We start from the raw sequence: 13,884 nt of genomic DNA, 5'->3' as shown, positions 1-13,884 counted from the left end.
GTGCACCTGACTCTTTCAGATGCTTGCTGGATCTTTCAGAGGGCAGATTCCCGCAAGCTTACATGTATTGTAAATACCTGTAGTCTCAAATCTTGTTAGCCGTTCTCCATAGTTCTAACTGTCTTTACTCGTGGCAGGAATTGGCCATAACTGAGTTCTGTTTATGCTGCACTTCGGAGTGTGTGTCCATGCACTGGAGTGTAGTCAACCTACCAGGAACCAGAATCCTTAAAGAAAGCTGAGTCTCCTTCCCTCAGAGGCCACTGATTCTCCTTCACTAGGGACTGCTTCACCAGTGTGGCAATCCTGTCATAGCCAGAAAATACTGTTTTGCTCCAGTTCTCTCTGACCTCTGGCTCCTATAGTCTTTCCACCTTTTCTGCAATGGTCCCTGAGCTTTGGGGAAAGAGATGGTGATGTAGATGTTCTATTGTGTCTGAGTACTCCCATGACCCCTATTCTCCGCCATTGTTAGTTTCTGCATTAACCAATGTCGCCTGATCAAAGAAACATCACTGATGAGGTCTGACAGCTCCACTAATCTATGGCCAAGGTCTGAATTGAGGGGGAAGTTTGAGAGTTGTGCATTTAGTAGAATATAGCAATAGGCTTATCCCTGAAGCACGTGGTCTCTCCAAGAATGGATGCTTGCCTAGATTTATACCACTAAATAAGCATTTCCTGCTGTGGAGGGGATTTTTAAATCCAACCGGAAGGAGGTTGGTTACTCCTTTAATATTTGAGCCACTATGGTATAACACTTGGTGTACTGTTGCCTGAGTTAAAAACACCAACCACATGAAAGAAAACAAGCAACTTTTGACTTTCTGGGTCTGCCTTGGTTACTTGGTGCCTTTTCTGTTTCTATTCCTTTCCCTGTGCGTTTCACCTTTCTTTAGAGCCGAATAGAATTCCACTCTGTATAGGCAGCATGTTTTTATTATTTTTCCATCAGTTGAGGGACATCTAGGTTATTTTCATGTCCCAGCTATAGTGAATAGAGCAGCTATGAACATGGTTGAGCATGTGTCTCTGTAATTGGAAATGTAGTCATTTGGGTATATGCCAGTAACGATATAGTTTGGTCGTATAGTTGGTGTATTTTGAGGTTTTCTTAGGAACTGCCACACTGTTGTCCGTGGTAGCTATACCTATTTATGCCTTCACCCCTTTTGAGTTATCCCTAAATTTATTCTTTTTATGCCAATGAATTAGCCATGTAAACTTCCCATCCTCTGTTTTAGCCAATAGTCATGGAGTCTTTATTTGTCTTCCTGGTAGGTGTTTTTGGTCACCGTCTGGAATTTTGAACTCTACATGATCCCTCTGGCAATGTTGCTACTCTTTCTGTACAACTTCCTTAGACCCATGAAAGGGAAAGCCAGCAGCACCCAGGACAGCCAGGTAAGCAAAGGTCCACAGAGTTCCTCCAATGTCCTGGTGAGGACTAGAACAGCAGCAGTACATTAGTACCATGACTAAATAAACCTTGCTCAAGCCCACCGTTGGAATCATGAAGCATGAGATACAAATCAGAGTTTGCAGAGCATGTGTTTTATCGCACATTCTGGAGCTTCCTTTCTATGATATCTTATATTCCCACATTTTAGTTCATGTTCTCAGTAAGCTAGGAACCCTCTGGATATTGACCCCCCTGGGTATTTCCTCCCTAGAAATCTGTGCACCTGTCTGGTTTCTGATAGGCTTCCTGGAAATTACCCTAAACCCTAGAGGAAAATCTTTGAGGTTTCCTTGGGCCCATCTAACATACTGTAAAAGTCTCTAGAAAACTGGGTTAAGCTGTTCTTCACCTTAAGGCTGGGGATTACCAACTTTCAGGATGCTCAGGAAGTGGGTGAGAATAGCCCCACCCTCTATTCCTACAGCCCATGATGTTTCCTAGTAGCCATTAACGTCCCTTTATGTGAAAAGATATATGTCCCTTCTGAAGGAAATCCCTCAGTGTCTATTTCTCTAACCCTCCTAACCCCCTTCATCCATCCCAGCTCAGGGTGTATTTTTCTTTTAAGTGAACAGGGGCTTAAGTTTGGTAAGTTGCTTTTGGATTCCACTTTCCCATTTCTGATTGAAGAAACAGATGGCTCAGTGGTTAAGAGCACTGACTGCTCTTCCAGAGTTCCCAAGTTCAATTCCCAGCAACCACATGGTGGCTCACAGCCATCTGTAATGAGATCTGATGCCCTCTTCTGGTGTGTCTGAAGACAGCTACAGTGTACTTATAAATAATAAAATCAAAGTTCTAAAATTTCTGGGCCTGCTAAATTTCTTTCTGAAACCATCATATACACATGAGTTTTTCCTTAATTCAAATGCAAGCTATTTGTCATGTATGTTTTCTTATTATCATATTTTAAATCAAGGTTAAAAGAATAGGTGTTTAGGGACATTTCTGGCTTCACTTAGGATGGAGGAAAGGAAGAAAAATTGAGCATAAGGTAGAGCCTGAAGAAATTCCAAAGTTCTCTTGTACTTGATTTTGATTACCTAACGGCGTACTCGTGGACACATATCAATGAGATAGGAGAACTGACTAAGCAAAAATAGATTTAGAGTTTGTGTGCATTTATAGACTAGATTTTATATGAATATAAATTCTAGTAAGGACAAATCTGTAATAGTAAATATTGTCAGCCCACATTGGTACAATGTTTAGCCACATTTTGTTTTGCTCCCTTGTGTATGAGATTCTTTTGTATGGATTGGTGTGTATACATATATGAGTACAGATGTTCATAAATACCTTTCGATTTAAGAAGCATATTCAAATCCACTGCTTAACTTAGTTAAGACAAATGAGGCAAGAACTTTAATTTTCATTTTGTCGAGGATAGTGTAGTGAAGGCTTAGAGCCACAGAGTGATGGCCCAAAGTCAGAGGGACAAACTGCAGAGATGGTGTCTCAAGATGATGATGTCTAACTTTCCCAGATGTAATATGTTTAACCCTCACTTCACCGCACACCACCAACCTTTCTTCACTGTGTTCCTATCTATCTATTGGCTTTTATGAGGCATGAATGTTGCTAATGGCGGGTAAGCTAATCTCCTGTACAGTCAGTGAGTGCCTTACAGACTGACAGCTGAAGTTAGTGAGGCTCATCAGAGGTAAGGGAACTCCAGCCTGAGAGAAGTTACTTCATGACTGCTCAGAGGTTTAGTGGAATAGTGTAGAGTACTCTGGTCACTTCTTTTAATAGTTATAAAACAGAGAATTGCTTAAAACTGTTAGAACTATAGTAAATAGGAAGTCTGATCTTCACAAGATTAAGCAGAAAAGTAAGTCTTCAAGTTGAAGCAATCTCTGGTTTTTTTTTTTTTTGTTGTTTTTTGTTTTGTTTTGTTTTTTGTTTTTGTGGTGGTGGTGTGGTGGTGGTGGTGCTGCTAGTGGTACTGGGGTATGGTTTATTTTTTGTTGTTGTTTGTTTGTTTGTTTGTTTTGCAAATGGTTTCACTTTATATCCCTGAGTGTCTTGGTGCTGGCTGTGTAGAGTCCACTCTTAAATTCACAGAGATCCCTACCTCTGTCTCCGCAGTACTGAGAGTAAAGGCATCGGCCTTACAGTAACTATTGTTCACTTTGGGACATTGCAGTTGCATGATGTAAAGTATTTCTACCATGCAGAAAGGACATCTGAACTGCTCTAAATTAACCCAGGACGACACGCCTACAGTCCAGCCCTGCCCTAAAGTCTCAGTCCTGTTAGTGAATAGCACAATCTAAGAGTCTTTGGTTTGCTTCCCTTCTCTGTTCCTGTACAGTTCTTTTTTTTTTTTTGAAGCAGCAGCAATTTTTATTGGGGGACCCAAATTGAAAGTAAGTTTAAAATATAATTTAAACACACACACACACACACACACACACATACATATATACATATATATACATATATGTATATATATATGGTGCAATTGGTGTCTCCTCCCAGCCACCAGGAGCATCTCGCCCAATGAGTAAATCTCTCATAACAACCATTTTAAAAAGACATGTAAATATAAACACTCAGATCTATACACTTTGTGTTTTTTCATAGCTATGTACAGAGCCCCAAATCTGGGCCATTCTTAAGGGGGATTATATCTAGACAAATACATTTTCTATTGTAGACTGTTTCAGTAATGGCTGAAAGGGAAAAGAATGGTCCTTGTAAGTATTTTCAGATTTAACATAGCAATTGGTTTGTCAGCCAGACAAGAACAAACCTGTTTGCAGGAAGGATAATTTGGCTATTCATTTCGAAGGTGGATACTGTCAAAGGACACTTGCATAATAGATTTTTTTATACCTAATGCTTTCAAGTGGATAGTGGATGATACATATTGTTTATAACCTTGCCGCAGTGTCTCTGAACTTTTAAAGTGTGACTTTTTACAAGAGGATATAATGAGTTTCCAGCTCTATAAGAAAACTTTAAAATGCATGTTTTATTTTCATTAGGTAATCCCCATTGATGGTTAAACTTAATTAACAAATTATGGGGTTTCCTTTCAGGATAGCACAGACATAGAGGAGGAAGAGAAAGAGGAAGAGAAGGTAAGTGGTGTATTAATGTCAGATCCTTAATAAGAACTAATGTGGGCCACGCTGTGTTTTTGCAGGTTGTGTCTCTTTTGACTTTTTGACCGTATGTAATATTATAGAAATATTATGATTTAAAAAGAATCAACCTCTTGATTATTTAAAACAAGGTTAATAATATCTACCTCTTCTCTGATGTATAGGATAGCAGTAGTAGCTACCCTTCATATCTCACTGTGGTTATTTTCAATGAGAATGAATATATGTGTCGTTGTTCTGGTGGATATGGAGGTATTTAGCCTTTTCTAAGTCTGTTACAAAAGGAGAATCAAAGAGGGTAAAACAGAAGCAAATCCCTGAACTTTTCTAAGAGCCAGGACACAAACCAAGATGCTCCTTTTCCTGTCGCTGAAAAGAAAAATCAAGAGCAAATCAAGGGAAATGGCTGCTCCTTTAGGTTCACATCCCCTCCGTGGGGTGGTCACCCACTTTGGAGCCTGTCACTTCCCCAGCTGTTGCTGGCAGCGTTCTCTGCTATATGTCTGTGTACATCTGTCCTTTTTGTTCTCCTGGGACAATCTCTCAAATCTGCTGCTTCTGTTGTCATTACACTTCCAGGCAAACCTTCTGGAACAAAATGGAAAAAAAAAAGTGAAGTACCGAATGAGAGGTTTTGAGCTTGATGGACTTCCAGTCCCTTAAAACCTGGGTGTGTGGGGGGCCATGGTGGTGGAATGGAGGAGGCTTGTGGGAGAAGAGAGGGCAGAAAGGAAGAACTGCAGAGCAAGTGTGCAATAGGAATGCCTGTGGAACAGACATTAATACAGAGGTTGGTTCTGTGACACCAGAGCCTTGCAGTTAATTGAGGGGAGCAGATGGTTTTGCCCATTTGAAGCAAATGAGTGTGTTACAGAGTGAATCTTCTCTGTTGTCTGAAGGTGATCATTACTAAAGATACAATAGAATAAAGCACAATATAGTTTTCAAAAAATGGCCTCTTTCTATAATATAAGTGATAGCTAATATAAGCATCTTTTTACATAATTATTGACTAACTGAATTGAGTGGTTTCTGAATGATCAAACCATTGAACGTTAGGTGAAGACCAAGCTCAGCACACGGATGGCTGTTTTGCTAGAAACTCTCAAGTGGTTATTTTAAACCTGTCTGAGGTCACTTGCTAGGTTCCCACCTTGTACTTCTGACAATGAGCTGTATTTTGGGGTTCCCATAACCTATCCCTGGAGTTTAACAAATTTCTAGAACTGCTCACAAAACTAAGGTGAATGCTTGCTTCCCTTTATTGGCTCTTGATAAATGATTCAACTTGGGAGCAATCAAATAGAAGACATGGAGGACAAGTATGGGACAGGGTAGGAGCTTCCACACTTTTCTAGGCCCAGGAGATCCTTACATTTGTATGCATAGAAACCTTCTGACATTGGTTGGTGCTTCTAGTAGTGTGTGTATGGATTTTTCTCTATCAATACAAGATTGACTAGATAAGTCATTGACTGTTGGTGATAGAGGATTCTGTCTCCATGGTTGGAGAGTCAGGACTTGAGAGTGGTTACTGGCAGATTTCAGTCCTACCATCAGATGCCTGGTTTCTGGGGTGTGATGCTCCCCCAATCAGGGGATTTTTCTGAAGACCCCACCCGAACTTAAACTTGGATGTGGAGGAAAGGGCCTTGTTGTGTGTAGCAAAAGGTTCCCCTCCTACCTCTCTAGACCTGGACCTGTTTCAGAAACTAAAGACAGATCCCAAATATAACAGAAAACACTCTTGACTTTCTTATCGCTTAGCAAAGCTCAAGAACTTTAAGAATTCTGGCCAACAGCCAGGACCCAAGGCAAAATATGTATTTCTTATTATATCACAATATCACACTAGGCAAAATTTAAAGTTTTTTTTAAAACAGAGCTTAAAATTGAGGCAGATTTTGTTTTATCTAAATCTGTTAAATATGCCACCCATGAAATAGGACCACATTTACCCCCCAGGGACACTTGTGATAGAATAGTTTTAGCATATCACATTTTTAAAAAGCTTCCAACAGGAGGGAATGAACCAGTTTGTGGTGGCTTGTAAGTGCAATCCCGGGGGGTTGTGAGGCTGAGGCAGGAGGATTGCTGTGAGTTTGAGAACAGGCTGAGGTAAAGAGTGAAATACTCTATCAAACATTCACACAGAAAACAAAGTATTTTGTGAACTCTCACTGGGCAGATGTAAAAAAAAAAATGGATTCTCACCCATGATAGAGCACCAAGGAGCGGCTGAGGGTGGGGGATAAAGCATGGCTCACCATGATTAAATCTGTGACCCAAATCGGTTTATGGGGATTATTGTAGAACATGGGTGAGGAGCTACTTGTGGGAGCGTGGGTTAGCCAAAATCAGCTGCACTACTGAAAACGTTTTCTCACACATAAAGGACAACTTCCCCAAAGCTGCACAGGCGAATAACTCCCTACACCCACCTCAAGGCTAACCTTTCACAACCTGTATGCTCTAACACCTCCAGAGGATATGGAGGCTGTGTGAACCCAGACCAGATTCACACACAGCTGACTAGGAGGCATGGGAAGGAACGGCTCGAACTTCAAGTGAGGGTCCGGTGACTTCCTTGTGTCAGCGAATGTCAGCAGTTAACAGGCCTGGTCTTAAGTGTCTCTTGTAAGTAGCCACAGCTACACTATAAGGATAACAGCTCTCATGTGTTCTCCAACAGGCTATTAGGCAATAAAGTGCAATCCAGAGTCAATCCCAGAGCATGATCTCTCAAGAGTCGTTCTGGAGATGGAGCCGTATATACTGCATTTCAACTAGTTCTGGGCAAGGAAGACTGCAAAAAGCATCTAAAAGTGGCTTGCACAGAAATGGTGCAGGACTTAGTGTGGAGCTCCAGACAAAAGTGTTTTCAACTTGTCCTGTGGAGAGAGGGTTGGCAATGGGGCTGCCCTCACCTACTTTAGTGTACATTCAGTTCTGAGACTTTTCTATGAAGGCTTTTCAGTATATTGTTTTCACAGTTTGGTTATTACCATTGTATTTTGTTTCCTTGGTTTTGTATTTTAAAATAACTTTTTAAAGAAAAATCCAAAATGAGAAAAAGAAAGCTATCTTTGTTCTTTCTGATAAACACACCTTTCTGTTGCTAGGGAGCCTGGCATACTTTTAGTCTCTGCCTATATCGTGTCACTCTTGCTTCTTGCCTTAGGGTTTCTATGGCTACCATAAAACACCATGATGAAAAGCAACTTGGGGAAGAAAGGGTTTGGTTTATTTCAGCTCTCTCTCTCTCTCTCTCTCACAACATGGTACATCACTCAGAAACATCAGGGCATGAACCAAGTAGGGCAGGATCATGGAGGAGGGGCCTGATAAAGAGGCCATGGGGGGATGTTGCTTACTGGTTTATTCCTCATAGCTTGCTCATCCTATAGTGTTATAGCACCTAAGACTACTAGCCCAGGGATAGAATCACACTTGGTGAAATGGGCCCTCCCACATCCATTATCGATCAAGAAAATGTCCCATAATCTTGTTCACAGGCTAGTGTGTTCAGAACATTTTCCTAACTGAAGTTCCCTTTTCCTAAATGAGCCTTGCTTGTGTCAAGTTGTCATAAAACTAGCCACAACTCTTCTCTTGGGAATTTTCTAAACTAAAACTAGGTTTGTTAAACTTCATGTTCAGCACTAAGACTTCTTGAGGGCATATCCCATGTGTGTATCAATGCATCATTTTCTCTCTCTGGACAGGACCCCAGCACCATAATGTGTTTGTCTGATATTTGGCCAGGCAATGACAGGGTGACTCCCTACCACAGGGGATTGTTGAATGATCCTCTTCACAGAGTCCCCTGGTTTCTGCTGTGTGTTAGACACGAAAGAGCATGCTTCTGGGATCTGTAAAACACCCGAGCCAAGAGGAGCCATTTATAAATGATAAATATAGAGCTAGTCTCTTCAAAAGGAGAAGGGAGGGAAGCTACTCCATGCCACCCATCGATCCTGACAGTACCACACCTTCCTCTCCAGTTCCCCTGCCCAGCAAAAGCCATCACAGATGATTGAGGATGAAAGGCTGCTTGGCCCAGCTTCTCAGGGGAAGAATGTACTCCCATCTTCTGCCTTTCTCTGACTCATAGACCAGGACATGCATGGTCTGGGATCTGTCATAGTTTTATTGTCTGAGGTAGAGATGATTCTAAAATGACATCACTGTCACCTCTGGCTCCTTCTCATTTTTAGCAGAACACTGTACTTATCTATGTTAGAAACCAGATTGGATGTCACAATTCTGCCTTCTTTTCTTTTGTGATACACATATGTCTTGCAGGTAACTATATTTTTTGGCTCTTAAGAAACAAAGTATACAGAGTAAACTGCAAAGAAAGAAAAATCCTTCTTTCTTATACAAGACGGGGCATGGAAGAAATTGCTCGTTGCAACTATAGTTTTCTAGGGACCCCAGAACAAACAGATAATGGCTGAGTTCAGCCGACAACAATCAGTTAGCATTTTCTATTTTTATTAAATTTCCTATGTGGAATCCTGCATGTGGACCTTATTTGTACGGATGGACTACAATGAAAATTGCATTAATTTTCTACAGTAAAGGTCAGTAATTGAAGCATGAACCAAGAAATGATTGTGTAAAATGCTGTAACCCATATTTATGAAAGGTCACATTAGACAATAATATCTTGTTTTCATTGTTAAAAGTATAAATACTTTTCCAGAGAGTTTTTTTCTTTTTCCAGTCCAATGGTTACTTACATAGAATATTCCAGTATGTAATAAAATTAAAAAAAATTTGCTTCTTGCTACCAGAAAAAAAAGCCTGCTCTGATATTCACAGTATAGGTTAGTTTTTGTATAACTAGATGTCAGGAGACTTGAATGGCTTCTTCTTTCAGGGTCATTGATGGTGGCATGGATACCTGTCAGTGTTAATGAGAAAAGAAATCCATCCATTTATATCATTTATGAATAAAAACCAGAAAATGGATATGTTTAAACAAGAAATGTCTAAGTATTCATTGAGGAAGATTATGTAATAAGCAAAGATGAACGGGCATGACATGGACAGTTCCTGCCTAGAAAACAGCCTTCTGAGACTTCAGGGGCTGTCCATGGTTAAGAGCACTCACTGCTCTTGTGGGGAACATAGATTCTGTTGCCTGCACCCACATCAGGTGGCAAACAACTGTATATAAATCTCATTCCAGGGGGAATCTATTACCCTCTCCTGGTCTCTGTATGCAGCTGCATGTAGGTGACGTACAGACATACACTCAGACACATACATACACATTAGAAAATAACTCTTTAAGTAATTAGCATGTTATCACTGTCATCATTTCAACCGACGTCCCATCCTCACCTGCATGCATGCCGTGAATTTGGGAGGTTTTTTTAGAGTTAACCTGCAATGTCCATTCGATGTGGGACCCAGAGCTACCAGAGTTAATCCTGTTGTCTCTTCCCTTAAACTAAAGAATATTATTGACCACAGATTGTCTGTTTGTCAGTTAATCAGAGAGAGGAGTTTTGCTCATTTTTTTTGTGCACATGTCTTCTTAAGAAAGTAAAAATAACAACAGCAGCAAGCACACAAACACACAGGGAGATGCATGCACACAAACACACAGAGAGATGCATGCACACAAACACACAGAGAGATGCATGCACACAAACACACAGAGAGATGCATGCACACAAACACACAGAGAGATGCATGCACACAAACACACAGAGATACATGCACACAAACATACAGAGAGATGCATGCACACAAACACACAGAGGGATGCATGCACACAAACACAGAGAGATGCTTACACACAAACACACAGAGAGATGCATGCACACAAACACACAGAGATACATGCACACAAACATACAGAGAGATGCATGCACACAAACACACAGAGACATGCATGCACACAAACACAGAGAGATGCTTACACACAAACACACAGAGATGCATGCACACAAACATACATATGCACACAGAGGCACACATAGACAAAAACATTCCTACAGACAAATACATGCACACACACAGACAGACAAAAACATAGCAACACAGATACATATGCAGACAGAAACAGAGACAGACAGAAAGACAAAGACAGAAAGACAGATACACACTGTGTAGATCAATCAGTGATTTTTGATAATTCTAGAAGACAGTACCAGTAATAATGACAAAGTATGGTATTATTAAGAAAAGAAAAATTCCAGGAAGCTTCTTTGAATGGTTAACTTTAGGTATGCAGTCAAGTGTGCATGTATGTGCACACAGTTTCTGAACAAGCACAAACCTATATGCAGAATGTAGTGCAGAGAACCCAATCATCAAAACTTCCAGGGTACTATAGTAAATGGTCATTCTGATTTAAGCTTTGATAATTTTATTGATGTGTTTTCTTTCTTTCTTTTTTTTATTGATGTGGTCCTTTTACTGCTAGGTTTCTACCACACTGTATAACTTTCAAGATTTTAGTAGGAGAATGGGTTGCAGTCAATTCTTAAGACCAGTGGATGTATGCTGTGAGTCACAAGAGGGCGAACTCCTGAGTTCCTAGACTTCTTTGACATATTTATCTCATGGACATTTCCTTTCTGAAAACCCAGTCTCCATTCTTCAAAGGGATGAGACTTGATTTCCTTCAGAAGGAATCCAAAGATGTTCTTAACTTGGTCCTGGGATATTATTCAGGTACCTCGCCTGCCAGGATACTGAGCAGAGTGTCCCTGGTACTTGAAGATGTTTTAAAACATCCACTGGAATGTGTTGTTCTTGGTATGTGCTTTCAAACAATGTGAAGCAAGACACACCCGGCTGTAAATTCCATGTGTCTTCTATGTCGTTAGTTATTAAGTAGCATTAACTGTTTAAAAGCACAGAGTCCAGTGTTCTGTTTCTTCAGTAGTTAGTACGACATCAAGCTGATTACTTTCCCATGTCTACAATTATTCCATAAAGCCAAGGGAGAATAGACTGGACACTGTATCCTGGTTATCCATGGACCATTTTTCTTACTAGAAAATTTTGTTCTTTCACAATGTCACACCAGTAAACTATGCATTATGGAACTCTCTCCTCCCCTCCTATTTCTCTCGTTCTTCTGACTTTCCTTCTTCTATCCCCCAAAAGTCATTTCTCCGTTCAATAGTTGTAGTTTCATTTACTGTTCTTAATAGTTTGAAGCTGCCTGTGTTGCCTTAAATTTGAAACTAACCATCAGGACTTGAAGAGATGATCACCAAGTACTCTTTTTATTTCCTTAATGACAGTAATGGTTACTCTTGTGTTTCCCAATGAAAATGACTGCTTCAATGTGGCCCATCCCACCATATTTTCCCAATTATCCAGAAAGTTTACAAGATACAATTTACATAATTTATAACTTGACAGTTTGTGAAGAAAATGGTGGGACATAGAGTTATCACATTTTTCCAACCCATAAAGTAATGTATGAAGAAATGACTATGGCAGTATTGATTTAAAACAAGATAGTAAGACATTTAAATACTCAAACTCATGAAACCATTAGTGACTTTATAATGTTTAAGCACTGCAGCCTTTCGTGTCCTTTAACTCATTCAGCACTCAAAATGTCCCCATGCTTTAGTTAACATATCTCATTGAAGAGAAATGAACCCTTCTGAGATTTCTCTGCCAGATTCATAGTGGGACTCAAATCCAGATCCTCCAAACTAAATCTTTTTGTTGTTGTCATTGTTTTGTTTTTATTTTGTTATTGTTGTTTTAAATATCTCTGTTTTATTATGGAAGTGGTAAAAAAACAAAGTCTTATAATAAGAAATTGTTAGGAGAGTGGTAAACAGTACAGAAGGAGTTCCTTGTGTCTTCGGTAGCATACATGGTTTTTGTAACCATTTTCCTTTTGAATTTCATGTTGTTTTATTTTATCTTGATAACCATTTCTCCACACAAAATTGGACTCTTTTCTTTTGTTTTAATTTTCTTTTATAGGATATTTTCTTTGTTTACATTTCAAATGTTTTTCCCTTTCCTGGTTTCCCCTCCAGAAACCCCCTATCCTATCGCCCCTTCCTCTGCTTCTATGAGCATGTCACTCTTTATTCATTTGTTTATTCATTCATTTATTCCGTGCTGAAGCAAGAGCAACATTTGTTGATGCCTTTCTCTGTAGCAGGTTCCCTGTAATATAAAAGTCATGGTCACAGAGGTGCTCCCAAGAAAACTACAGCACTAGACGAATCACCCTGGCATCAGGTTGGGAAGTTGTTGAGGCTGTTGGAGGAAATGCTTAGGGGATCAGGACAGTTTATAGGAGCTAATGTTTGTTTGAGTTATTTCAGTGTATGAGAATTACCTTTAGCTTTTGAAATGTATGGATATGTCTGTTATAAGCATCTTATTGTGTTTGCATGAGTGCGGAGGTCAGGGGTCAGATACCTTATCTACCCACTCCCCATCTCCTATTTTATGAGACAAGGTTTCTTACTGAACCTGAGGTTCATCGTTTCAGCCAAGCGGGCCAGCCAATGAGCTTCAAGAATCTATCTTGCCTCTCTGACCCCACTAACTCCTTCTCAGATGAGTGCTGACATTCCCGACTCTTTATGTTCATTCTGGGACCCAAACCAACATCCTCATGGGAAGGAGACAGGTACTTTAGGGAATCATATCCCCAGTCCTACCTTTTACTTCTGTTAATCAGATAAAAATCTTACCCATTAGTCTCTTCCCTTTCCTACCTAGGAGGAAGGTAAAGGATGCACACAACAAAGCCGAAACCAACACTCTTCGTGCGCCTACCGCCAGTAGCTCCAGGTACAAGAGCCATGAGTTGCCACGGCAGCATCCATTTGTCAGCTGGCCCAGGGAATCACTCCACCCAGCATTTGAGTCCTAAAGATTAAGGATGGCTGCTTCCTTTCCTTTGTGTGTTTCCAGTATCTTCCTCAGGATGTTAGGGGTTGTGATCTTTCCCTTTTCCATCCTTTCTTTGATACCAGACAAGACTTCTGTTTCAAAGCAAAAGCACATGTTGACAAACAGGAGGGCATAGCTCTTCGTCGGGATCAGATGGTTACAGCAGGGTAAAGCTGTTGGGATCAGGTATTGATTCCAAACAGTTTTGTATTCATGTCTCAAAGTGAAAGATCTACTTGAGATAGAAGTACTCTCCAGAAAGAGCACACGTTGCCTTTCCCATTTATTAAAAAAAAAATAGTCTTTGCAGCTGGAGACATGACTCAGTGTTTAAGAGCATCAGTCACTCTTTCAGAGGATTTGCTGGGATCAGTTCCCAGCATTCCCATGACAGCTTGCAAAGGCTGT

The 13,884-nt window shown here is 40.3% G+C and overlaps 1 protein-coding gene across 3 annotated transcripts in view; it reads left to right on the top strand.

The window, feature by feature from the left end:
- The window catches only part of Mctp2 (multiple C2 and transmembrane domain containing 2), a 232,795-nt gene that overhangs the window by 181,046 nt on the left and 37,865 nt on the right, over positions 1-13,884 (top strand). For all 3 annotated transcript variants that reach the window (XM_087557430.1, XM_087557433.1, NM_001191625.2), the window contains 2 exon segments: positions 1,282-1,404; positions 4,510-4,551. In XM_087557430.1, coding sequence (XP_087413556.1) covers positions 1,282-1,404; positions 4,510-4,551 — 165 coding nt within the window.

The sequence above is a fragment of the Rattus norvegicus genome, chromosome 1 (assembly GCF_021556685.1).
Source record: "Rattus norvegicus strain SHRSP/BbbUtx chromosome 1, alternate assembly SHRSP_T2T, whole genome shotgun sequence".
NCBI lineage: Eukaryota > Metazoa > Chordata > Mammalia > Rodentia > Muridae > Rattus > Rattus norvegicus.
The sequence above is the reverse complement of the archived record's forward strand: the minus strand, read 5'-3'. Positions and strand labels throughout refer to the sequence as shown.